General features: G+C 40.1%; 2 protein-coding genes and 1 long non-coding RNA gene across 4 annotated transcripts in view; 1 reads left to right on the top strand and 2 right to left on the bottom strand.

Annotated features, from left to right (window-relative positions):
- LOC110015899 (complement C3) overlaps positions 1–26785 on the bottom strand; it is a 93384-nt gene that overhangs the window by 832 nt on the left and 65767 nt on the right. Inside the window, exons 34-43 of one of the 2 annotated variants that reach the window (XM_023959440.2) lie at positions 24901–24982; positions 24785–24833; positions 24621–24711; positions 24455–24544; positions 24119–24221; positions 23942–24031; positions 21242–21334; positions 21068–21151; positions 16835–16979; positions 16485–16707 (exon numbers count right to left, since the gene is read on the bottom strand). In XM_023959440.2, coding sequence (XP_023815208.1) covers positions 16566–16707; positions 16835–16979; positions 21068–21151; positions 21242–21334; positions 23942–24031; positions 24119–24221; positions 24455–24544; positions 24621–24711; positions 24785–24833; positions 24901–24982 — 969 coding nt within the window. In that variant the 3' untranslated portion in view covers positions 16485–16565. Of the gene's footprint in view, positions 1–16484; positions 16708–16834; positions 16980–21067; positions 21152–21241; positions 21335–23941; positions 24032–24118; positions 24222–24454; positions 24545–24620; positions 24712–24784; positions 24834–24900; positions 24983–26785 lie in introns of those variants that run through there. The other variant, XM_023959442.2, reaches the window with a different exon arrangement.
- Positions 4219–4714, top strand: LOC144988186 (uncharacterized). Its single transcript, XR_013652029.1, has 3 exons — positions 4219–4265; positions 4403–4489; positions 4576–4714. It is a non-coding gene; the product is annotated as an uncharacterized LOC144988186 (long non-coding RNA).
- On the bottom strand, positions 10883–12640 carry LOC111948059 (zinc finger BED domain-containing protein 4-like). Its single transcript, XM_023959461.2, has 5 exons — positions 12469–12640; positions 12289–12402; positions 11936–12193; positions 11207–11829; positions 10883–11123 (listed from the first exon to the last, which is right to left on the bottom strand). Exons 1-5 carry the CDS (start codon positions 12511–12513, stop codon positions 10889–10891), a joined length of 1275 nt encoding a protein of 424 aa, XP_023815229.1. The 5' UTR covers positions 12514–12640; the 3' UTR covers positions 10883–10888.

Below are 26785 nucleotides of genomic sequence, written 5' to 3'. Positions count from 1 at the left end.
CTACTTTTACACCATTGTAAGGGTATGGAAACAGTAAAAGAACTGTTAAAATGTAATCTTAAAAAAGTATACTTTTATTCTGAGGTTTTTGAGCCACAAGACTACAGCACCCCTGATCCCAAACACATTGAAACAGAGTAAGTACATGTTTTATCTATTTATTTTTGCTAAAGAAACATTTTTCTTGTTGATGTTACCAGCCTAGAGCTTTGTCCCTGATAAACACAGTTAGAGATGTTCTACTGTATGTCATGTACAAGGAAGTTGTTGTACCCGTATTTTCCGGACTATAAGTCGCCCTTTTTTTCATAGTTTGGCAAAGGGTGCGACTTATACTCCGCAGCGGCTTATATTAGAAATAAATTGAAATAAATACATTGTTAACCCTCCTGTTATGTTCATTTGTGAGGAACAGAGATGATGTTCCTGGGACAATTTGATGTATGAGGTATGTTTAGTGTTAAGAGTATTTTAAGTGACTCAGAGAATCAGCAAACTTTTTTTTACAGTAAGATCTTGAAGGCTAACAACATAATATTCTATTTTCCAATGATTTAATTGATTCAGAAATGCAATAAAAATGACTACATTCTACAAATACAGGATGAAAACAGAGTATTAGTTGGACAATGATGCTTCATGAAAGGAATAAATAAATGTATGAGAAAGAATTACTGTGAAATTATGAGATAAACAGTCTGCTATGATTGTGTCATATGAGGTTGTGCAAGTTCAGTTTTCAGATTTTGTCAAATAAATTTCCCGTCAAAATGCGACTTATAGTCCAGTGCAACTTATCTGTGTTTTTTTCTACTTTATAATCAGTGATGAAAGTCTTCCGGGAATTCCTGGAAATCCGGGTTTTTGAGCAAACTGAACGTAAATTCCGGGAAATAAAGACCTGGGGCCTCATTTATAAACGATGCAATAGTTGAGATTTATAAAAAGCAAACTTGACGGGAAAATGTGCGGTCCTTCACGCAAGCTCTGACCCAGGCGTACGCACAAAAACGGGTGAAATGAGAAAAGGCGACACCGTCGGCAGATGGAAGAAACACGTGAAAGTGAAAATGACAATACTGCCTCTCATAAATAACATGAAGACTTCCCAAAGCAAGTCTTACAATTAACAGCTACATGAACACCCGTTTGATCGATCAGCAGTGAAACAAAAAAAAATCAAACAAAAATTACAACAAAAATTCAAATGAACACTTATTTGCAAAAAGAAAAGTGAAATATGTCCTGCAATATTGGCATGTTGTGCAATTCATCCTCATAAATAATATAGTTAACAGAACGAAATAATGTACAAAACTGATATTCTCGTTAATGTGTCCGTCTGGCGGAGCAGATATAGTCAAAGTCAAAGTCAAAGTCAGCTTTATTGTCAAATATGCTGCATCCGTACATACAGCACAGATGAAATTGCTTTCCTCTCACCCCACAATGCAAGCAGCATATAAAATAATAAATAAACAACTTAAAAAATACATTCTTTTAAAAACAATAAATCCTTGAAACCCAAAAAGATAAAGCCAAAAGAAAAGCCAAAAAACACTGAAGGTAGGGGAGAGAGGAGCCGCTGTGTGTGCACGCGCCGCCAGATGTGTGCGAATCAGACAGACAGACAGACAGACAGACAGACAGACAGACAGACAGACAGACAGACGTATTAATTGTCCACTGGGGAAAGTTGTTTTCATAGTAAAACATTTCTTCATAAGCTACAGAATTATGGGATTCATGCATATGCCTTTAGTTTGTTTTATTTTTGATAAAACAATGTATGGCGTATGTCTCAACCATTCAGAAAGCAACAAGAAATTACATTTGCGCTGAACAATTTCCCATTTCCACGTAGATTATTACCGACATCTGTAGCCTGTCAGATGTAATTAATTGGATGGAAATAAAATGCCCCATCACAATGCCTAATGACGCACAATGGCTGATCTTGCTCTCTTAGAAAATGTGGCAAATGGAAGAATTCGGACAGAACGCATCTTTAGACAGCAAGAAGACTTGCTGGCAAACGAGGACGAGTGGCTTATGAGCCGGTTCCCACTTCCTCCAGCAGTCCTGTTGGAGCTTTTGGGGGTGTGTCACCCAGTACTGGCGCGTCAGTGTCCCCCTCCGCCTCAGTCACCACTCCACTTAATAGGGATTCCCCAATAATTGCTGCCAGTCTCATCAAGAGGGGTTAGCTCGGGTGTCCCCTTTCCCCCACCCGTGGCAGACACACTCTGGTGATGCAGCGCCAGACGTTTTTTTGCTTCGACTTTGATGTCCGACCATTTCTTTTTTATTGTTGTGAGGCTACAGGCCACCATTTGCCACTCACGTGACTTTTTGGCATTAGTAATGCCCACACTGTGCCCTCCAAACAACATTTGTCTCCTGTTTTCCACCTCGCCAACGATAACTTCTACTTCACATTGAGTGAAGTTACGTTTTTTTGATTTCCTCTCTGTGTTTGCCATGGTTTCGCCATCAAGGAATATTCATTTGTGGGCGTTTCACGGACTATTTATGGGCAACTATGGGCGTGTCATGAAGCCGCAAAAGCTGCGCAGCATTTAGAATTGATTGTGATTTATAAAGGGAAAGATGCGTAGGATGTGAGTGCGCACGGTTTTATAAATCAGAATATTTCTGTGCGTACGCACGTCCTATGTTCACTATCCCACTTCTATCCCACTTCTGACGCAAATCCTACGCAAAGTTTTATAAATGAGGCCCCTGATCTCTACGGACAAATCGCTTTCCAGATGAAAAAATGGTCTGAAATCAGCGAATTTTAGCTTTATTTTCTATATTTCTCCGCGGATCGCTTCCTCTATGGGCGCGGCCATCTCTCGTCTTCCCGGCCTAATTGACCAATGACGGAACGTTTTAGTTTCTTTCGGATGCGTCGGCGGCTCTGATTGGCTCTGTCTGAACCACATGGTCAGCGTGACTGATTCCCTAGAGACCAAAACTGGCGGACCCACACTAAACTTTCACAAACAAATCTGAAGCGTTTGCGATCAAATTTGTGTTAAAATAATGGCGGGCATCGTCATTATTGAGCGTGGTCACAACCTCAGTTGTGAAAATAAGATAAAAAACAAATTGAAGTGGTCTTGGCTGGAAGAAAAAGATTTTTAAGGTAGTGTAGGTCCAATACATTTTGTGTGAAATAATCTCAAAACCAAATTTTGAAATAATTTCAGTTTTAGTTTTGAGTTTCAGTTTTTATTTTTAATACATTTCTCTATCTAATTTATTTGTATTTCCTAATTACCATGATTTAGTTCACTATTATTGACATTAATTATAAGTATTTGGTGGTTTCGACCCAGACTCCCTTAAAGAATGTTTACAATGTTTAATTTTGTTTGTATGTTTGTTTTGATATTTCCCAGATTAATTAGTATTGGTGGTAAAGAATTGATGTATTATGTTATAGAAAGATAGTTTAAAGCAGATCCCATATTTTGATGTAATTATAGTTTGAGAAAAACAGTGCAAGTGGATGTTTTCCATCTGTCATTTCTAAAGCAGAAATCATGTACAAATAAATGAGGTACTTTCATAGAATATCATAGTTGCTGGTGTTCTTTTTGCCATTTGGGGCTTTAATGTTACTATATTTTAGCAATTGTATGTTTTGCAGCTTTAAGGAAAAGCTTAGAAAAGCTTGTAGAATTGTGTTACTTTATTTATCCAAATTCTTTTTTAGGACCAGCAAGTCCTTAATGGCAGGTCAAACTAGGGGTTTGAATGTTAAATCATGATGCTCCAATTAGTCTTATTTCTTGATTAAGAAGTGAATAACTAGCTGCCAGAATGCACCAGAATGCATCTAAGACCAAGTATTTTTCCAAAATTTCTCTCCGCGACCGCCATATTGCTCAAGGAAAAGTTCAGGGATCTTTTCCTTGCCTGACTTTCATCACTGATAATGCATTTTTGGGCTGGTGCGACTTATACTCCGCAGCGACTTATAGTCCGGAAAATGCGGTATTTATCACTCTTGTAGCCCAGAATCAAACTATTACCCAAAATGTTGTTATAGTCTATATCTTCATGTTATAATTTCATGGACTTTTTTTAAATCATATTTTAGAGAAGGTCCAGGACTTTCATCCACACTCCAACCTAGACAGGTACTCAGGCATTTTGTGTCAGCTTGTAATTTCGTGGTAATATTGCTGTTCTAATTTTTTTATTCTTCAGGTTGTGACATCCGACATAGAGGATCCAGTCAAGAGCCCTTATAGGTAAGTTAGTAATGATAATGTTTCTTTTAATTTCTAATCTAAAGTATGAATTATAAAATAACTTTAGGTTTTGTAAAAATCATTGCATATAAAAAATAATTTAATCGAATATATTTTTAATGATAATTTTCTAACAGTCAATACACAGAACTGTGTGCGCCTTGTATTGAGGAAGAGGATGAATATGTGGTTGAAGTTGCTTCACCAAATGCACACACATCAGTGTAAGCTCTCTTTCTCTGTGTGTGCATAAATTTGATACAAAAAAATTCATGCAATTGATTATTGTCTGTCACTTTTGTCGTTATAGGGAAGACACAAACATTACTCTGTCTGACATTATAGGCAACTTGTCCCATGATATTGATCATGACAGAGTCAGCAGGTTCAACATCTCGAGGGCTAATGTTTGGGATGGAGCAGTTAGAGGTTTCAAGGAATCATCCTACTCTGAAACCTGTGACATGCTTTTTAACTTTACAGGTGATGCTGGTGTTTTTGAAGAAGGGCTTGATGCAGGTGGCCAAAAGCGAGAGTTTTTGAGTCTGCTAATGAAACATCTTAGAGACCGTCCCATTTTTGATGGACCAGAAGGACATCGGTTCTTGGTCTATGGTGGATGGATTTTTGGATGTTGATTGATGACTGAAAAAAATACTAAATAAATCACAACTAACTCAGTTTTGCTCCCACTGCCTTTTTTAAACACACAACTAGCATGCATGTTTTACCGGGATGTTATAACTTGCCCGCACCCTAAAACCAGGTGCGCCTTTTTTCATGTGTTAAATATAGAAAAAAAAACCACAACCGAGACTGTGCCCTATAATCCAGTGCGCCCTGTGGTCGTGAAAATACGGTGTGTGTGTGTAACATCTTTAAATCTGTATTTATTGAAGCTGTCAGGGAGAATGCCTACTACATAGCAGGGAAGATGATTCCTGTGTCAGTTGTGCATGGTGGTCCGGGACCTCACTTCCTGTCAGAAAATCTGGTTCATTATCTTGCTGGACAGACTCTATTCAGAGCAACAGTTGCTTCAATAACTGAAGACGAAACAGGGAAAGCTTTACAAGAGGTGAGAACACCACACAATTCCAGTGTTATAAGGTAGAATTATTGCATTTGCTTGTTCTGCTGCACTTTTCACTTTTTATGACTTATTCTACATAAGCTCCATCTGTATATGTTTACACCAAGGTTTTTTTTTTCATCCTAGAAAACAATTTCCACGAGATGCAATAACTAAATTTAGTGTTTATGTTTATTTTTATGTTTTACAGCTTGAGAATTCTAAATCAGTGGATGTTCATCGTGAATGTCTCATGAAACACAGCACTATGCTGCAGACAGCAGGTTGTCTGAGACATATTTCAAAGATTGAAGAAAAGATAGACATTGTGTCTGACTATCTCCGATGGTATATAATCGACCGCAACTCATCTGTACTTGACAGGTAAGATTATATTCAAATTAATTGCAGAGGTCAATCTTTGGTTATTTTCTTCTGCATCTCAGTTCTTCTTCCTCCTTCTTGCTTTTCCGGGTTTTAACCTCTTTTTATATACGAATTTGACTTTTTTTCATTATCACTGGATGAGAAACTAAAACAGAGTTTTAGGGTCACGGTGAGAAGAAAATTCTTGGGGATATATGTTGAGATTAAAGTCGAAATGGCGAGAGTAAAGTCAAAATAAAATTTCGAGAAAAAAGTGGAAATGTTGCTACAGAGCAGCAAGTGAACATCAGGAGTAAAGCAGACTGACTTTGTTGAACAAGTGAGCTAAATGCTTATTGATAACTTCCAAATGTTTGGAAGCTCATTTATGTGATTGACTGTGTATTAATGTTTTATTTATTGATCGCCGTTTTGCAGGATCTCTGCAGCCTGTTGATGAAGCTGTCAGTATCCCTGTAGCTGTCCACTTCAATCCTTTCTTTATTCACAAAAGATCTCAAAGTCTGAGGGATATTTCCATCTGAGGAGGCACGCTTTTAGCATTTTTGAGGTTGTAATGCTAATATAACAGACTATTTTCATCGTTGTTTTATGTTGAAACGAGACGTTTCATCAGGAGGAGGGGTGTATGAAACACTGTTTACCTTCCGCATTGGTGTTCTGTGCATGACAGGTTTATGACAAAGGTTACAGAGGGACAGATGAAACTCTGCTTTACTGACACTAGCCATTTTGTTTTGTGAAGACTGGATTATTCTTAAAGGCTTGGCCTTACTTCTCTTGGGCAACATTTCGACTTTGATTTCGACATAAATCCTCCAGAATTATTTTTTATCGTGGCTCTGAAACTGTACCATAAGAATCAGACGTGCAGCTGCTTAGTTTGATTCGTGAAGTTTAGGGCAAACTATTTGATGGAGGAGCTGCAGCCTGCAAAGACTCAACGAGACTATGATGTGAGGGGATCCACTATTTATTGGTTATATGTTTGAAATTTGTTATTTTTCCTGATTTTTTTTTTTCCTATGAAGATCACAAAAAAAGTTATTTGGTTGTTTTTTTATTTCATAAATAGTGTTGTTTTCATTAAAAGTATCATGAATGAATGAAACTGTATCCATATAGTATTATACTGTACATATGTTTAAGGTCCCAAATTACTTCACAACAAAAGAAAGACAGAAGAAGTTTATAATCGGGCACATCAGAGGAGAAAAATATTATGAGGCCCTCACAAAAAAATATTAGGAGTCCCTGCTCTAGCATCCGTGTGGTGTTTGAAGATTTGTTGTTTTTCATCCTTCCAATCATTCAAACACCACATGAACGCTGCATTTCTCTAGGTTTGCGTTTTACATGAGGTACATCAAACCATTGGTGCGATTGGCTCTAAATTAAGAACAAAAGCCACAGTTTTGAAAGAAAAATTTAAAAATGTTCTGTTTTAAATTATCATCTATTATTAATAATTTGTGTTGTTTCTTTCTCTTATAAGGTGGATTACCAAAACACTCTATGCATCTGCTCCTGGTCCAGCCCTTCGATCAAATTTTAGGCCTGCGAGTTAAAATGTTTGCCTACCCCTGAGATACGCTTTAGTTTTTTTTTTCTCTTCTGCTGCAGCTGGACTGATATCTGCATCACCTTTTCACCAGAACAGAGTTCCCTCGTTTATTTCAGGAGTTACGTACTAAGAATAACCGAGAACGATGAAATCTGCGGAGTAGGATCCCGGACGTTTAATGGCAGTAAAACTCCTCGCTACACACTTTCTGCACTTTTCACTTTTCTCACACATTCGTCTCAAAGTTCAAACCTTCATAGTAATAAAGTCCATAAGTATAGAATGAAAACAAAGATCTGATCACGATCAAAGATTTCTACAGATCTTAAGAGCTGTGCGTTTCTGTACAGGAGACACGTCACAAAGGAGATTGATTGACAAGATCTCCAGCCAATCAGAACACGGTGCGCCGTTTGAAAAAAGAAGCAGCAGAATCTCTGTAACAGAGTGAGCGAAACCGCAAAAGATGAACTCCGACATAGAAAGAGAACACTGTTTTCTCTTCTACTTGACAGGGATTTTTAGAGGGGTTTAGATTGGGGCACAGACAGCAGAAGGACGGATTAAAATGTCATGTTCTATGTGGGTCCATATCCCGTGGCCAGACTGGAAATAAAAATGCGGCACTGATATTTTTAAGGGGGCCGGACCAAACATGGAGGTGGGCCGGATTACCCCTGGTGTTGCTCGTTTCCCTATATGCGGTTACATGCACAAAATGTCTCTGATCGGATCAAAGATTGGATTAGAATGGAACTTTCTACATGAGCCCGGAAAGACTTTGACCGATTATAACAAAGTTTTACATACACCATACTTTCCATCAGAATAAATCATTTGTCATGTGCAGAACTGTCTAAAATACCGGAAACGGCCGTAGAAGAAGAAACAGGAACTTCTGTTGTAAACAAAAAACTAATGATTTAGGCATCATGCAGTCCAAGGGGAGCTGGAAAACAGACAGGGTTGATGCTTTTGAGGACCAGGGTTAGCAACCCCTTTTTAGCTGAATAGATATAAAAAAAATCTAAAACAATTCTTATAAAATTGCAAATTCACAAAATGGTGCTTATATTAATGCTATGTTTGTGTTGTAAATACAGTATGTAATAGGATAGATCCCAGTATATGGGAACAACCCCTTATTTGAATACACATTCTACAGGGTCTGTTAAGTACTTTCACTTTATTAATATAGGGCAGGAAGTGACATGTTTTTTTTCTTTCTAGATTTAAAGATGGTCTTTCGGCTCTTCATTTTTTGGATGCGCTGCAGCAACACCCAACTTTGCTGTGTCCAGTCCTGTGTCACACTGAAAAGCAGTTCACTGGGCTGGAACTGGAGAGACTCTTCAAACCGGACTTTAGTCCATCAGGCAGCAACAGGAGACTGCTTGAGGGTCAAACTGTGGGCTACTGGGCAGACTATCTCCTAGATCAGGGGTCGGGAACCTAAGGCTCGCGAGCCATATATGGCTCTTTTGATGGTCACATGTGGCTCGCAGACAAATCTTTAATTCAAATTTTTTTTCTTCATTAGACCAGTCCTTCTCGTGCGCGATGCGATGGCAGAGGCGCGCAGTAGTAGCGGTGCTTAGAGAGACAAATCTGCGCCAGCACTAGTATAAGTTTAAAATTGTCTATTAATTCACAGAGTTTGTACCACCCGTGAATTGCCGTGCCTAAAACTGCGCGCTCCCGTCTCTGAGAAAGAGCGCGCAGTTGCGGGGACGGGATGTGTGAGGGAGAAAGCAGAGGGTGGGGCTGAGGTGTTGTGGGGACAGGCAGCAGGTGAATCGCGCAGGGATTGTAAAAACGTAAAACCCACTGCCTGTCACTCACTGCAGCGTGTGAGTGTGTGTTTGGCTCCCCGTCTGCATGTGAGCAGTCTGTCTCACATCTACAAAACATTCATACCAACCTAAGATCACGTTTAAAGTCTCAACGCCTGCATGAAGCAGAAACTCACCACGTAAACCAGACTAGACCATCAGCAAAACTACCACGAGAAATACTCATCATTTATTAGAAACAGCATAACAATGATATTAAAAAGAATCCACAGACTTATTGTACTTTAAAAAGGTTGAAATTACATCAAATGCACACATTCACTTGTATTTTAGTTTTAAACATATTGTCGCGGACTGAGTTGGATGGCTGTTGGGCCGCGTTAAAAGTTCTGGAGTTCATTGACCGCATCAAGCAGAGAGCTGATTGGCTCTCAGTTCTGTCGCTCAGCCTGTTGTTAGGTAGTTTGGACCAATGGGGTTCAGCTATGGGCCGAATAAGGGAAATGGGAGGGCTGCAGCGGGAGCAGGGGAATATAAAGTTGGGAGACGCGCTCTCGTCTCGTCTCGGCGGGAGAGATTCAGGAGTTGCTGAATTAATTGTTCGGCGTTTGTTGCGGTCTGCAGTAATCGGAATAAAGAACCTTAAAAGAGGTTAAGTCTCCGTGCCTCAGTGTGGGAAAGGGACACTACATTATTGTATGGCTCTTTCGAAATTACATTTCAAAATATGTGGCATTTATGGCTCTCTTGGCCAAAAAGGTTCCCGACCCCTGTCCTAGATTGTGAAGGTTTGTAAATACTTTTGTTGTTTGGAACTATTTGTTAAAACTCTGATTTTTGTTTTTTTTTTTCTTCTCCAGAAGGACAGAGTCCTGTAACATTGGAGGATGTTTTAATGTTTGCCACTGGGCTAACATCACTTCCCCCTTCTGGATTGGACCTGCTGCCGAGTCTACAGTTCCTCGACAACTCCATGTTTCCGATGGCAAATACATGCCTCAACACAATAAAATTGCCTCTGCTGGAATCGTACTGTCATGTCTCGTCAAGTTCCTGTCAGTCTCTGGTGTTGTCTCGTGTTTAACTTCCTGTTTTATTTTGTAGGTTTAACTCACCTCTCGTTTCAGTCCTTCCTCTCCCTTCCCTTGTCTGTTTCCCCACAGCTGAGCCTGCCTCATCATCCCTGATCGTTTCCACCTGTGCTTCCCCTCCTCATGTATTTATAGCCAGAGTTTCCCTGTGTCCTGTGCCTGATTGTCTTGTTTTCTCCTTGACAAAGCCAAGCCAAGTTTATCAAGGTCTAAGAAATTAAAACGATCTAAAACTCTGCATCTGAGTCCAGTCCTGTGTCCTGCCTTGTGTCACGTACACTCTGTTCAAGTCACAGATGGACTTTGGAATTCAAAATTCTCCGGGGTTTGGCTGCTCATAAGCCATATTACTCAAGGTTTGAGTAATTGAGTAATACTTATTTTAGGGCAGTTCTTTTCATTTTGTTATTTACAGCTAGGGATGGGAATCGAAGCCCCATGAAGCTCTCATGGGGCTTCGTGTAAATGTGCCAGAAAAATGAATGAAGCATTTGGGGCTTCGAAACCACACAGAACAGCGGCATCTGGTGGCAGACAGGACATATATCATCTACTCCACTAAGTTCCTTGCCCTTGTAACACTTCAGTGTGGAAATAAAACAAAGACAATGTTTGAAGATTTGTGAGAAGTGCTTGTGTTACATTGTGAATGCCATGTATAAAGTGAGAACGAGTGATTGTGAACCAGGGTCTAACATGACTGGGTGGGATACATGTTATAGATTTTTATTTAAAAACAGAATTTTCTCCACTGTGCTGGGCTTCAGCCTGTTTCGTCTTTGGCTGACGATTTCGCCAGCCTTGGAGAAGATCCTCTCACAAGGCACAGATGAAGCTGGTGTGCATAAAAACTTCATTGCCAGCTTGTAGAGATGTGGGTATAAAACCTTGTGGGTAACCCAGTATCTCAGTGGGTCCTGAGTCCTTGGGATGTGAGGTTCCTTTAAGTACCTAGAAGGACATTAATAGCCTATTGTCATGCACCAGTCTAAAATGAGCAGAAGTTATGATGAGGATTCTAATCTTTACTGTACCTCTGAACCTCCACTGTTGCACTGGCAGTTGTGCTGGTCACCTGTTGTTGAACCCCCACATGCCTGTCCAGCAGGGCCCAGAGACCACCATCTTCCTGCTGACTTGAAGGACCTTCTCTAGGTGGCGACTGTGGCTGTGCCTCTGGAAGTAGCGCCTGCATTGTTGCAGCACACTCTTTAGTGAGTTGCTCTATGGCCGTGTGGGCAGAGCCTTGGCTGCAGAACCCCAGCTCTTTAAACCTTGGGTCCAACAAGGTTGCCATTGACAGAGCAGTGACCTTCTCCAGAGCTGAAAACCTCTCATGGAGATTGTTCTTCAAGTTAGTGGCCAATTTTTCACCAAGTGGGTGTGTGATCTGACCACACCTGCTTGAGATGTAATGTTTCAGCATTTTGACCATGGGAATGACTTTGGATGCTGACACTCGTTTTTCTGTCGAAAGCTCAACTGTGGCCTCTTGAAACGGTGAAAGAATGCTCAAGCAGTGGTGTATGGCCTGGTAGTCCTCTGAGGTGAGTGGAGGAAGGTCTGTATGGAGGGTGGCCAGAGCTGCCCCCAGTGGCTCTCTCTCCTTAAACAACCTTTCCAACATATTAAATGTGCTGTTCCATCTTGTTTCCACCTAAGATAAGACAGCAAGCACAATTTAAAGGAGAGAAGAAAGTAACACAATAAACAACTGCAAAAACATGTAAAATCTTAGATTTAAAAAAAAGAAAATGTTTCACCTCTTGTATTAATTTGTGCTCTGGCCTGGCCAGCTGTCGCTGCATCTCTGACAGCTTCTCCTTCGCTGTGGTGCTGGATTTAAAAAGACCGACAATCCTACGCCCCTTACTTCGGATATCCTCTAGTTCAGGGGTTTGGGCAAGGGACTTTTTCACCACCAAATTAAGCATATGTGCAAAACACATTATGTGCCGAAGCAGTAATATATTAGCACATGCAACCATGTTGGGAGCACAGTCTGTAACCAGGCCTGTCACCTGGAAGAAAGATTACATGTTCACAAATCATGTATATTAGGTATTGGGAGGCCATATTGATGAATGATTTTGTACTTTATTGATCTGGCTCGCACCTTCCCTTTAATTCCCCATTCTTCCATGAGAAGATTTTTGGCCTCAGCCAAGTGAGCTGCAGTGTGGGTTTGGGGAAACTTTAGAACCCCCAAGACCACAGAGGCCAGCTCCACCTAGAATGAACAAAGTCAAACTGAGATACATAAACCAAAGCATTGCACAAAGCAGGGGATACCTACCTCCTCGGTGATAAAATGGCATGTTACAGCCAAGTAAGCGTCCATGTTAATGGATGTCTACGTGTCTGCTGTAAGGCTGACAGCAGAGGCCCTGCTAACCACATCTAAAGCCTTCTCCTTTTTGGCTTTGTACTTCTCCTCCACCATTGTCCTCAAGGCCTTCCTATTAGGAATTATGTAGGATGGGTCCAAAAGGTTGACAAAAGCCTAATAGTGACAAATAAAATACAGCTTATTATGTACACAAAAACATAAATAATGTAAATGCTATATAATATTAGCCACCTTACCTTGAAGCCTTTGTCTTCAACAATTGAAAATGGTTGTGCATCCATTACAATCATATCCACCAATGCAGAATCAAGTTCTTGCTTTCTTGACACTGCAAAATATACATATGAAGAAAAAAGAAATATTAATTGTAGAAGCTGAGCCTCGAACCCGGAACCTCAGCATTCACATGTCACTGATTTTTCCACTGAGCTATCTGTTTCAGTTCTTAGTGTGCCATTAGTTGGATATATTCTTATTACCAATACAAGGTGGATTGAAGGCTTGATTTGCCGACTGCGGAGTTTCAACATGATGAACGGAGCGGAGATGTCGCATCATGGAAGATGTACTATCATTAAATGCAAATTCATGTTTGCAAATCAAACATTGCACCTAAAAAAAAATGGAAAGAATAAAAATGATTCCTTTCAACTGACAGACATACCTATAAAACTGACATAATCAGCAATGGCTACTAATAAAATAACGTTAATAGTGTATTACCTTATTTGGAGAAATCAAGTTGAAATGATCCCAAGCCACAGAACGTTTTTTACCGGGTGCCATGACGTTGATTCTTACGATACACGGGAAACAACAGAACTGGTCGGGAAACGTTGTTTGGGATTCATCTGTATTTATAGACAACAGCGCGCCCTTCTGATCAAACACACCTGAGATCTGAAACCTGGTTCAGGTGAGTGATGCATTTGGCGCGTCATACGTCATCAATCACGTGATCTGCGCTGGTTGACACACGCTTTGAAACATTGTGCCGAAACACTCTGTTTCATGAAGGTGAACCGCGCGCCGAAGCCCCGTGTCAAACGGGCCATCCCTATTTACAGCTGTTTATCACTTTTATTTATTATTTATAGCTGTTTACTAGGTCGCTTGCTGGGCGAGCGAGCTAGGGACCTGCAAGTGGCAGTGGAAAATCACTGGGCTTGCCTTTTTTTTTAAATTTATAATTGTTCAAAATTCTGTTACATTTTAATTTTATTTTTAGAAGTACAATATGCTTCTTGGGGAGCTTTTTTGTTGTGTTAAACTTGCGCAAATTTTTTAAACGTTTTTTTTATTTGACAATGTTCAGGATCTTTAATAAACAATGTGCAATATTTCAGATTTTTATGGTTTGTTTATTTTTTAGAATGTAACATTTAGTCACACATCCCTATCGCTTTTGGGTGAACAGACTACAAAATCAAAAAATACTATGGAAAAATCATATGCAGACTTTTAGCAGCTCAACCATCAAAAACAAAAGACATGCACTTAGTTACAGTGGTAATTTTATTTCATCCTAATTTAGAGCCGAGCAATTTCTTTGAGCGTCATGTATAGTTCTGAGGCTGACTCCCAGTTTTCTGGCTTTTGAAAACGATTGTGCTCCATAACAAAGTCGAGGTACTCCTGCGTGTTTGGGTCCCCGCATGAAGGTAGTGACAGACTGGATTCGGGGAAAGCATCCAGCTCATCATGTTGAATAATGAATCCACAGTCCCTGGACCCATGCCTGAATAAAATGGAAGACAACAGTATTTATTTACATTTAAGCAAATAATAACCAACAACACATTACCTGTGAGGTAAATAGTACAGCTCATTGGGCACTCCTGGACATGAAGCTGTTTTCGAAGGACGGATTCGGTGAGTGTTCCATAGCTTCACACACTCATCTAGGTCTTTTTGAACAACATCACCAAAGCTGTATCTCAACAGCCTCTGATGCTCCTGACTCCCGTTAAAGTGGCCAGCATCTCTCAGATCAGCAAATAGCTCCACCCAAAACTGAGCCCTATGAAAAATATATTTTTAATTCTATTACAGTTATTTCATAAAAGTAAAATAAATTACATGTTTACCTTCCTTTTCGATAGACCACCAGGACTCAATTCGCTGGTTACTGGTAGATGAACCAAACATGTGGCTGGACTCTCCGCTGTAGTGGTCATTGTGTTGGTGGCGTAGTGTATACTGAACAGCAACCATGATGCCCCTTTCAGTACCACAATCAGTTCTGAGCCTCATGGGGACTACACTGAGGTTTCGTACACATGATAGGAAATTGTGAGCGATAACTGTTGGGTTATTATTTGTTGCTCTACATTTGAGCCACAGAACTTTACGAGAAAATCCATCTATGCATCCTGAAATGGCCAAACCAAATGGTTTAAGTTTGTCATAGCCATCGGCATGCCACATGTAGTTAGGTCCCAGGGAATGATAGGTTCTCCTGATGAATCGTTTGCGAGCTCTGCTCTGGCATCCTCGAGGATTCAGTACCCGGAGTAACTCCATTACAGTATCTCTCTTCACTTGGAGTTGGTGCTTTTATTTTAGCACCTGCCACATAGTTCGATAACCGAAGAGTTGGCCAGGCCCACGAAGTTCTGCTCTGATTGCATTAATTACAGCTGTTCTTGAGCTAATACTTTCTTCGATACAGCCCAGACTGGTTAAGTTTACTTTTAAGAGTCCTCAAACTCATCCTTACACAATGCAAACTCAATAGTATGTCCAAAATAACGCTGTACGTGTGACCCTCATTGAAATACTTGATACAGTGTTGCAGGACATCTGATCTTCCGGCTTGCTCCGTGCCTTGTAACAGCTCCAGAGACCGTCCACAAGATGCACAAAAGGCTACAAATGCCCCAAAATGGACCCCACAAAAAGGGCAAAACATTGTTTAGCCTCACCTGGCTCGAGTTAGTGACCTGTTCTGGACCCGACTGATTTTGCCGCTAACTAACCGCGTGGAGCTCAACAACGAATCATAGACGTTATCGTTACGTCACTTCCTGTATCAACCTTTATTAGCAGCTCTTGTTGCTGTTGTGTTTTGCACTCCTCGGCCGGGTGGCCGGGAAGTGCAAAACACCGAAAGTGACCCAGAATCCTTGCCGTGCTAAATATTGTAGTAATTTTTATTGTAGTAATACAATAAAAAAAAATGTGTCTCCGCTTTCGTTGTTGTGATTTCAGGATTTGGTGATTTGTTCCGTGTTTTGCTGTTGTGTTTCAGGATTTGGTAATTTGTTCTGTGTTTTGGTAATTTGTTCCGTGTTTTGCTGTTGTGTTTCAGGATTTGGTAATTTGTTCTGTGTTTTGGTAATTTGTTCTGTGTTTTGCTGTTGTGTTTCAGGATTTGGTAATTTGTACTGGGATTTGTTGTCGGTTGTATCTTAAATGTAAACGTGTCTTGCACCTCACGGCCACTGTAGGATAAGAGACCATGTAAACTGACAGCTCTCGTTAATGATTCACCGATCAAAGAAGAAGATTAGCCCAGTTACTTTAGGATTACAAAGCATGTGAGCAAAATATACCAGCTTTTTTGTAAGCTCATAAGAAATCATACTTTTCTATGTTGTAAAAATGTATTCCCTCCAATGTCTTTGGCTCTGCAAATAAACACATCCTCAAAGTTAATATTTTACTCTAGCATATGCTGACACGTCTTTTTCTTTGAAAGTAATCAACAATTTTTTGCTCCGGTATCAACAGTTAAGTAAGAAGTTACTTGAATCATGACAAAATCTCTGGAGTTTTCCATTAATAAACTTAAACAATGGACAGACCAGCAGTCTCTAAGAAACTTTCAGCCATTCATAATGATTTAGGTTTAATTCATTCCTTTGTCTAATGTCTTTTCTTTGGTCCTTGACATTTTTTTTATGTTTGACAACTTATCATTTGTAGGTTTTTATTTGCCAAAATAAAACCAAAATCCCAAATAACATAGCCCAGGTTGGTACATTTTATTCTGCATAAATTGCTTGACAGAAAAAAACAAAAAGGAGAAGATTTTTCTTTCATTATTGCTGACATGCAAACACTCTGAACTGCTCTAGCATCTCATCTAAGCCCAGGCATGTGTCTCTGTGTTCATCCCCTTGACACTCCTCTGCTGTTGGCCAATACTCAATCCAAGTTCTCTCTCCAAGGACGTACTGATATCTGAAAGCAAAGAGGAAGTGGACGAGCGATTAAACCTCAGTAATAAAGGGAAAACCACAGTTGAGTTCAAGTCATGTGAATTGGATTGGGATGCAAGCGGACACTGATTTGCATAAACCAAACTTACGTTTGCTTTTTTTCATCTCTGTGGATGTCTCTGGATGATCCCATGACCAGGTATGTTTTACCTTTCAGCAGATTCAAAGCATCTCTGCAATGGGGATAACTGAGGAATGGCCGCAGTTTTCCCATGGGGCCAACATCTGTACTTCCTGTAATAAAAAAGGGAAATGTGTGTGTGAGGGGATAATTTAAAGACTAAAAACCTTAAAACTTAGATTACAGGCAAAGACCATCACAAATTTAGATGCCAATACTGGAGTTTAACAATCCAATCCATACATATTGTGAGGAGTGTGATAAATGAACAGTTAATGATACTCATTCCATCATTTTAAAAGGGTGGGAACTATGTTTCCGTAGCTAACAGTGAGTCAAACTTTTCACAAGTATAAAGAATTAATTGATAAGAATGAGCAGCTCCAGTCAGTTGCCATGGTTCCCAATCAGAAAAAGAGGAAGTTCCTTCTGCTGCTTAGAATAAATCCCTCTCCCAAGTGGTTGAAGTTTGAGAGCTTTAGCATTTTGTACCCAATTGATGGACAATTGAAATATGAGATTCACTGATAGAATGGTGGAGTGTTTGCAGTATTGCATTTGAACTTTGAATTCAATTAGGGCCAAAGTCTAAGAAGTTTGTTTTTATTTATTTGATTTTAATTGCATAGCTTAAAGGGAGGCTACACCAAATGATTAATACTTTACCCAGATTTAGCACCAGTCCATAGGTTACAGATGCTATAATATGAAGGACTTAATTTTTATAATTTCAGAGGACTAGCAAACTAAAGTCTCTGGACTTGGGCCCTTCTTGAATTAAACTGGGGCGCTGCCATATTGGATAACTAGTGCTGCCATCTATGGAATAAAGCTAAACCCATGCAAGAGAGGCCCAAGTCCAGGAATCTGGCCCCTCTTGCACTTATTACATTTTAAATGTCAAGCATATTCAATACATTACAATGGACTTGGGACTGTTTTGCACATAATCAGATAGCTTTTCCTTTGAAGACCATAAAACATATAGTATCTCTATTTTGAAAATTGTGGACTTGCGCCCCTTTTGAATTCACTGATTCATTTGTAATGTTGTTGAGATTGCTGTCACCAGAGCTACGGCCTGGAGCCAGCCCTGGGGTCTGAGCAAGCAAGCTAAAGCATGGCCATAAGGATTCTTTCTGTGTGTCCATTGACTGTACGTGAGAACTGGAGCAAGTGAATATGACATCTCTGCTAAAAAATGGCAAAAAGAAGTCAATTCAGTCAGTTTTTTCACGATGTTGGAGCCAGACAACTTCAGTAAGCAGTGATTGGTACGAGTTGGTCTGAGTCAACATTTCTATGGCAACCACTCTGACCAATCAGAAGGGAGCTTGTTGAAAGGCCACACTGTAAACTGAGCTCAGGAGATTTTGTCAAAAATGTTGAATGTTCCTTTCGGGAACATATACCTTTCTTGAGGCATCTGATGGGTCAGTTTACAACTTAAAAGTTATAATAAAGAAATAATATAATTTAAAAAATTACAATAAGCAATAACGTGTTAAAAACCAATAGTATCAGGTTGCTATTTTGACAAATATAATGACTGAGTAATAGCTGTTTATTTATCAATACAAGTCTATGGAATTTCAGCTTTTTGGGACCAGCAGGTACTTCCTATTTGGAATGTGAGGAGGAACAATTGACTCTGTCCAGTTCTCTTATACAGTGAAAGTGCATGACCCAGGCGAAGAGAACTTAAAAACTGACTCTGTTTGCCTCTCCCGAATTTTGCCTGGATTATTGACTACCCAGTCTCTCCTCTGACTGTGTTATTCCTGCTATTGACCCCTGCCTGCCTGACCCTGATTTATCTCTGTGGACTTTTAGCTGAGCTAATAAACATAATGCATTTGGATGCAGCCATCTGCAGCGGTTCCTCAGGTTTGCCAATTTTTTACCGGAGTTTAATCCGTGGCTTCAGCACTGTGGCAGCTCTTCTCACGTCCCTACTGAAGGGCGCTCCCAAACGCCTGCTCTGGACTCCGGCAGCCACAGAAGCATTCCTGACGCTTAAACAGTACCTTACCAAGGCGCCCATCCTCCATCACTCGGACCCAGCCATGCAATTTATTTATTTATTTTACTCTGACCCAACACAAGGGTCGGAGCCATGCTCTCTCAACGTCATGGTCAGCCAGCCAAGATGTTTCCGTGTGCGTACTTTTCCTGGAAACTTAACAAAGCTTGACATGGAGCTATGACGTGGGCGACCGTGAACTGCTGGCCATGAAGGAGGCTTTCTCTAAGTGGAGACATTGGCTACAAGGGTCGGCTCAACCCTTCCTGGTTCTCACTGACCTCAAGAACCTGGAGTACATTAAATCCGCCAAGCGGCTGAACCCATTACAGGTATATTGGTCTATGTTTTTCTCCCGCTTCAATTTTCAGATCACATATCGACCAGGGTCCAAGAACGGCAGGCTGATGCACTGTCCCATTTAAACGACACCTCTACAGAAGGACCTGTCGCACCAGAACCCGTCATGCCCTAAATGATTGTTCCTAGTTCCTTTTCAGTGGGACTTAATGATGGAGTTGTATGAAATCAATGCCACAGAGGCCAGCACATGAACACTAACCTCAAACTCTTTCTGGTGGCCAACGCTGCAGGCAGTAGTGGCCCAGTACCTAACCAGATGTGCATCCTGCCAAATGCCTAAGTCTCCTCGACAGCTTCCGGCCAGCCTCCTGCATCCACTGCTCATTCCACAGCGTCACACATCACAGTGGACTTTATCACTGATCTACCCCGTTAGAGAGGTAACACCACCATCCTCTCTGTCATTGATCGCTTTTCTAAATTATGCCAGCTGGTCCCTTTGCCTTAGTTGCCCACACCACTGGAAACAGCAGGAACACTTATCGACCATGTGTTCCGGCACTATGGCCGCACATATGTGGTGATGTGCAAGGGTCTGGGCGTTAACGTGAATCTGACCTGCGGCTACCATACTCATTCCAATGGCCAAGTGGTTCCTCCGCACGTACAGTAGTCCACATCAAGAGGACTGGAGTTGGTTTCTGGTTTTGGCTGAGAAAGCCCAAAACTCAGTCAAGAAGACTTCCACAGGGCTCTCAACCTTTCAGTGTGTGCTGGGGGTTCAACCTCCGCTTTTTCAGGGGTGTCAGGAGAACATACGGAGCTGCCAGCAAAGGATGAGTGCTTCCGCCGCTGTAGGGAGACATGGAAGGCTGTGCATGGGAGGGGTATGGCCCAGAGGAACGGTCCTGGATTGCCGATGAAGGCATCCTTGTCCCCTCCCTAATTAGCGACTTCCACCAAAGCTGCACAGACTGACCAGCACCACGACCTCGTCAACCTTGGCATTAGAGGGCCAATTGCTTTCAGAGACGCTCGCAGGAGCGGGGCTCTGTAACAAGTCAGAAATCTGTCTCCTCCTTTAGTCACCAGCGAGAACCATCTCCAGAGTTCTACCCACACTTCCTGAATTCTTCACACCTACTCTTATTCACTCAATAAAGCGCAGCTTACGTTAGCACTGCACTGAGCTGAGCTCAGTGTGAAGTACTGTTTGTGCTATTGCCTTCCTTACCGAGCGATATATTTGGACCTGATCTTCCGTCTCCTGACCCTGACTGTTTGCCTGCCGCATGCCCCGAATTTTGCCTGGATTATTACCTACCCTGTCTCTCCTCTGATTGTCTTATGCCTGCTATTGACCCCTGTCTATTTGACCCTGATTTAGTTTTGTGGACTTTTAGCTGAGCTAATAAACCTGCTGCATTTGGATCCAGCTGTCTGCCTGTTCATGGGGCAGATATTGGATTTCTCCGCTGGTCAGTTTGTTCATAACAATTACTGTGTTTGAGCAGAAGGATGTTCATCACATGGACTTTTGATGGGAAGACAGTGATACATTTGGTAGTCATGTGATCTGACCTTAAACCATCGCTCTTTTAGAGGGAAGAAGAGCTGTAAACCGACCCAACACTTAGTGGTGAGTTGAATTCATTGGCAAACAAGCAGTCCAACAAACTTGTCAAACAGACTCGGGAGTTTTGTATTGTGAATGTCTGGCTAAGCCAACCCATACAATGGTATTTAACTCTATTAGTGTTAACCCAATAAGCCAACCCCAACCCATATCTAGGAGAACAGTTTATCAGTATAAATTGCACAGAAAGTAGCATTGTTGGTGTCAGAGAGAAAAAACAACTGCAGATTATCACCAACCTTCTTTGATGGAGTCCTGCACCCGCATGGCATAGATGTCTATAGACGGTTTGTGGACAACATCTTCCACCAGAACTTTGTACGCTGTAAGGCGACAAGAGCAGCTGTCAGTCTCAACATGTGCATAGGGAAGATGCGCACTCAAACAGTTCCCAATTGTAGCACAGCTCTTACCATACTCAATTTTGCTGCTCTCTGTGCTCTCACAGATTTTAGATGTTCGCTCATCGTTGCTGATTTCATCGTTCTTCTGCTTGCTGCAGTTCTCTAAAAACAAGTAAACAACAGAGTGAGCAAAATGTCTGAAGCAGAAGCTAATGTCAGTGTAAATTTCACTGGAACTGAAAACAGCTGACTGGTCTGCAATAACGTCTTGTGCAAAAACAAAGAGAATAATTCAATGCTTTTCTGTGCCAGTCCCAAGTCCAGGTAAATACAACGACCAGTGATATACAACCCTCTCCCCCCCCAAAAAAAATCAATGAGTCCAAAAAGCTTGTATTTTTTTTTAATCATTGTTATTACTATTTATTTATTTATTATCAAGAAAATAGGTTTAATGCCTTGGTCAAAGACAAGTTTCCTTTCTTTTGAACAGACAATAAAGTTATCTATCTTTATGCAGGGATTTGTCAGAGGGAGCTTCCGATGTAGAACAAAAGCCAAATCAATCATTCAAATCACTAACCGATCTTTCCTACTATTTCAGTCATGGCCATGTTAAAAAATACAATAATAGTAGCATTTTATATGTACCATAATGTTTTGGTGCTTTTCTTCAATAGCAGGGGCATTTTTTCTACATATATACTCTGAAAACAACAGCGTGCAAATGAAGACTTTTGTTTAATACTAATTGGTTCATGTCAATCTTTTAAATAGTATTTTAGATATAAAGTCATGGATGGCAGAAAACTTCCTACCACTCAACTAAGACAAAACAGAAATTTTAATAATTGATTCTGAAGACACACTCAAAAAAAGGAAATTACCAGCCGATTAAGTTTACGAAAATGTAACTTGTCATTTCAACCAGAAAATTTTATGTTTGTAAATCTTACGTGAATGAATCATGTCGATTGTACATAAAAATAATCCATTTAAAAGTGACTAATTTCAATCATGTTGATCCAACATGATACCATTAATTTGGATACATTAGTAATCGCAAGAATTGTGGGATCCCATTTTCTTTGCCTATCTGGGCAGATTGGGGTCTAAGTGTGAGTTTTTGTCCATGGGTTTTATTGTCTAGCTGTTTTACTCTGTTTTAACTAGTAATTTAAATTGTTATGTTTATTTTTTTCTGCACCATGAGTTAGAGTTTGGTAGAGGATGATGACCAACCCCTTGTGCGGCAAATTGTTAATGTTCTAATACTAAAGCCAGAGTTCGTGGCACTTGAGGCCCCGTCTTGTGATGTGGGACTTTGCTGGGTAATTCATGTCTTTGATGTGAAAATTAAAAGAGCCATTGGATGAAACTTTGGAAAACAGTGTCAATTTCAGATGTATAAATAAAATTAAAGAAAAAATACAAATTTAAGTTAGATCAACATAAATTGTTTTGGGTAGTCATACAAATTTAAGTTTAATACACTTAATTTAATTAGGTGTGACCAATTGAAGTGATTCAATTAAGTTGGATCAACTTTTCTTTTTAGAGTGAGCAACAATACTAATTTAAAGTTGGGTCCAACTGCAGTATTTATATTGAATCAACTTAAATTTATTAGTTTGACCCAACCTAATTCCACACATTTAAAGTGTCGTTATGTCAGGATGTTGTCATCTTAAAAATATTGCCAAAGTCCGCCCGTTCCTCTCTTTTGCCAGCACAGAGGTGCTGATGCGTGCTTTTATTTTTAGTAATTTAGATCACTATAATACCCTGCTCTCTGGTTTACCCAAAAAGTCTCTTTAAACTTATATGTTTTTATATCTTACAGAACTGTGGGGCACAAGTTCTGATGAGAACCAGAGGGCGGGAACACATCAAACTCATTTTAAAATAGCTGGATTAGCTCCCTGTGCATTTCAGATTTTAAGATTCTTTTAATAGTTTATAAATGTTTTAACGGTCTTGGGCCTCCTTATTTAAGTGATCTACTTCTAAAGTATGAGCCCCCGCGGACCCTGAGGTCCTCCAATGTTGGCCTTTTAGTTGTACCTAAGGTGAGGACCAAAACTTATGGCAAAGCTTCGTTCTGCCACAACTGTCCTCGCCTGTGGAACAGCCAGCCAGAGAGCCTCAGGGCCGCAGAGATCGTAGAGTTTTTGGAGAACAGGATCATCACCCACCTTTTAATTTAGCTTTTAGTTGAGCTTATCTGCTTATTCATTTTATTTGTTTTAATCCGTAATATTTTCAGCATTTCTTTTTATTTTATGCATAATCCTATTCTCGATTTTATGTTTTTTAACTATTTTTAAATACATTTTATGTATTCAATTAATCTTATCCTGATTTTAGCGCTTGTGTTTCTTGTGAGGATCTTTTCTACCAATGGCTTGGTTGGTGGTTGTCGCCCTTGCTGAAGTGTCTCGAGTTTAACATTAAAGCAAGAAGCGATTCCCAAATACTGTTTCCCCACAGCAGAACCAAGCCTTAAGTTTCTTTTAAAAATTACTTTTATGAGTATTCATTGTGTGTGGGGTCATGGGTCGTATGTTTTAACGGAGGGGAGTGGGAAGAGTGAAGGGTGTTTTTTGTTGTTGTAATATTGTGCGTGCATTTTGTTTTAAATGTTAACGCGCTTCGAGTTGCGCAAGCCATGAGAAACGCTTTTTTATAATTGAAGTTTGATTTGATTTGATTTGATTCTTGCCTGGAGACATCAGTGGAAGTCCTGGGACACAAATGTAACCAAGTTACCTTCTGCACATGTGCACTCGTCATCTCTGCAGAGCTGCAGCAGCTGTCCTCCCTCCCTCTTTGGATGGTAAAACTTCACACAAGGTGTTTCTGTGAATAGAAGAAGGGTATTCATAAAATTGACTTTTATTTTCACTTATCTTTATCCTGATGAGAACAGAGGCAGCCTGTACTTACGCTCATAATATTCATAGACAGACACTGCTGCTGGCTGAAGAACGCCCACCTCCATGGTCTGCTGGACCCTGAAACTGATCTCCTCTGGTCGGGTGTGAGAAACCTGCAGGTAAATGTAATTCAGAGGTCAGTAATTTGCTGACATTTGAGAATATTCTGATCAGCCAGCAAGACTGTTAGCTGAATGGTTATGTGAGCAGGCGTGTTGCTTCTGAGTTTCCATTTCTTCTGCTTGTGATCTTGTTTAAATAACTCAGTGGTATGATATTTACGTTACACAAAGGTCAGATGATCCAGAACATGCAGACAGTAACAGGAAGCAGCCTAGGGTCAAACCTTGTCCAGGTAGATGATGAGTGAGCCTCGTTCCGACAGAGCTGTATCCATTTCATACCTTCTAATGATGGGGGCTCGCCCTCCAGACAGCTGCAGACACAAGTACAAGTATTCATTGGTTTTAGGGACTCAGTGGATCACATCTTGAACTGATTTACAGTCTTACAGCTTTTAGGTCATCTAAGTTGGGAGTGAAGCCTGTCTGCAAACCGATGTCTAAGATGGACATGGTGGCATCACGATTGCTGTCCTTGTATCTGCAAAGGAGAGCACCATGAAGAAACTGAAGAGAACTGGAGCAGAGCAAAAAAATGGGACTAGTATACTTACAAAACCTCTATCTGAAGCTTGTAGGCATTATAATTCCCAATTTTCTTAGCTGCAGGAAGAAACTTATTATATGATTCAAGAAGTAAAACAGTAAAACTCCAGAAACAGACAGTTACCTGGAAGCAGCTGCACTGACACGTTAAACTTCTGGCAGTCACTTTCCTTTTCTTCAGGCAGAGCATAGTACAAGGACACCATCTGACCAACAGCACAAGCAAGATAAATGTGCATAGTAACCAAAGTAAATCAAAATCATGGAAATTGTTTGAACTTGGTAGGAAGCAAAAGGGAGAACCCCCCAAAATAAATACTTTTGGGTGCAGCACTATGGTTTTAAAATAAAAAGCAGGAAAATACTCTGAAATACTCTTCCCTCCTCCCATTTTAAAACCCTATGTTCAAACAGATTTCCATAAATGAGGTCAACTTATAAAGCTCGTGGCAAATTATTATGCAAATGACATTTTTCTGAATACTCAATGCCAATGACTGCATCATTTTAAAGTCTGTATTAAACCATTAAAGTATGTATTAAATGTTATTGAACATACCTCCTAAAGGTAACAGTATTTTTTTAAATAAAAACCTTAAAATGCACTGGTTCACCGCTTTATTACACACAAACGAGTTCCAATACATTTTATTGCTTTTAAAGAACTGAAAATGGTCATTTGTTGAATTTTTTGAATTAGGACGTCATATTTACTGAAATCAACAGCTATTCAAATCAAAAACATCTTTCTAAGTCCTCTTATTTGGTCACATTTCTTGCATCCATTTAACCTTTGAGTTTTTGCTAGGAATACCCTCACAGAGCTGCTGTTTGGATGTGAAATGCCTCCCACCCTCATAGATCTTTTGGTTGAGGATCTTCCAAAGGTTCACAATAGGGTTGAGGTCAGGGAAGGATAGAGGCCACAGTATTAGTTTATCTCATTTTATGCCGATAGGATTAAGGTAACCCTACATGTTGATGTCCATGGGATTCCAAATACACCAACAGCCTCAAATATGTGCTTGCTGCTTAGTGATGGTATTTTAGTAGGTACTCTCTAAATCTGATGTATTTTTCTGACACAAACTTTCCTCATTCAGTCTCTATCTGCACCAACCCATGTGTGCTCCAAATCAGTCACAAATCTTTTTCAATAATACAAAGGTCACGCTTAAGTTTTTGTGAAATATCCAAGGTTTTCATAATTTGTCCAAAGCATTTAACTATTTCACACTTTTCAGCAGCAGAGATCCTTTTTCTTTCCCATATTGTTTGAAAATGTTGGTCTGCTTAATAATGTGGAATGTTCTTCATTCATAGTTTTTCCTTTAATTGAACTCATCTGGCAAACTAATTATCACAGGTGTCTGTGATTTATGTCAGTGATCCAAAGAGACACAGTATAATCCATGAGTTTAATTGAAAAACAGAACCTTTCATCTTTTTGACACTTACAGACAATTTGCATATTAATAATTTGGATCTAACTATAAAGTTTATACTTTGGACAATAACACTCATCTCCAGACAACTAAACATTCTTTATGATCTTCTTTTCTGCTCTTCTCTCAAATTTAATAGAACAATCAAAGTTGTTTAAAGGACATGAAGGTGTTCTCTGGTCACTGTGTTTGAAATTCTGAGAATTAAGACATTTTATTGGTGAAGTCTTCATGGAAACCAGCAGAGGAGTGGAATTAAGTCACATGACTTAAAGTCGATTCAGAATCGAGTCATGAATTTGACGACTTTGGACTCAATTTGGACTTTAGCAGCAGTAACTCTTGACTTGACTCTATTTTGTGCCTTCTGACTCGATAAGACTTGCTATTTTCTCCAGCAACCAAGATTGAAAAGTATGTTGATAAAGAAAGACCAGGCTGCAGTCTCTCTGTCTGTGTATGTTTTCATCTGTTTGCGCCGTCAACATAACATCCAATCAAAATAGGCTCATGTTGGTTTGATTTGACACATACAACAAATCAAAGTGAAGGATGACCAATTAG

The sequence above is a fragment of the Oryzias latipes genome, chromosome 1 (genome assembly GCF_053564925.1).
Source record: "Oryzias latipes strain Hd-rR chromosome 1, Olatipes_Hd-rR_3.1".
Lineage (NCBI taxonomy): Eukaryota > Metazoa > Chordata > Actinopteri > Beloniformes > Adrianichthyidae > Oryzias > Oryzias latipes.
This window is presented reverse-complemented; position numbering and strand designations above follow the sequence as displayed.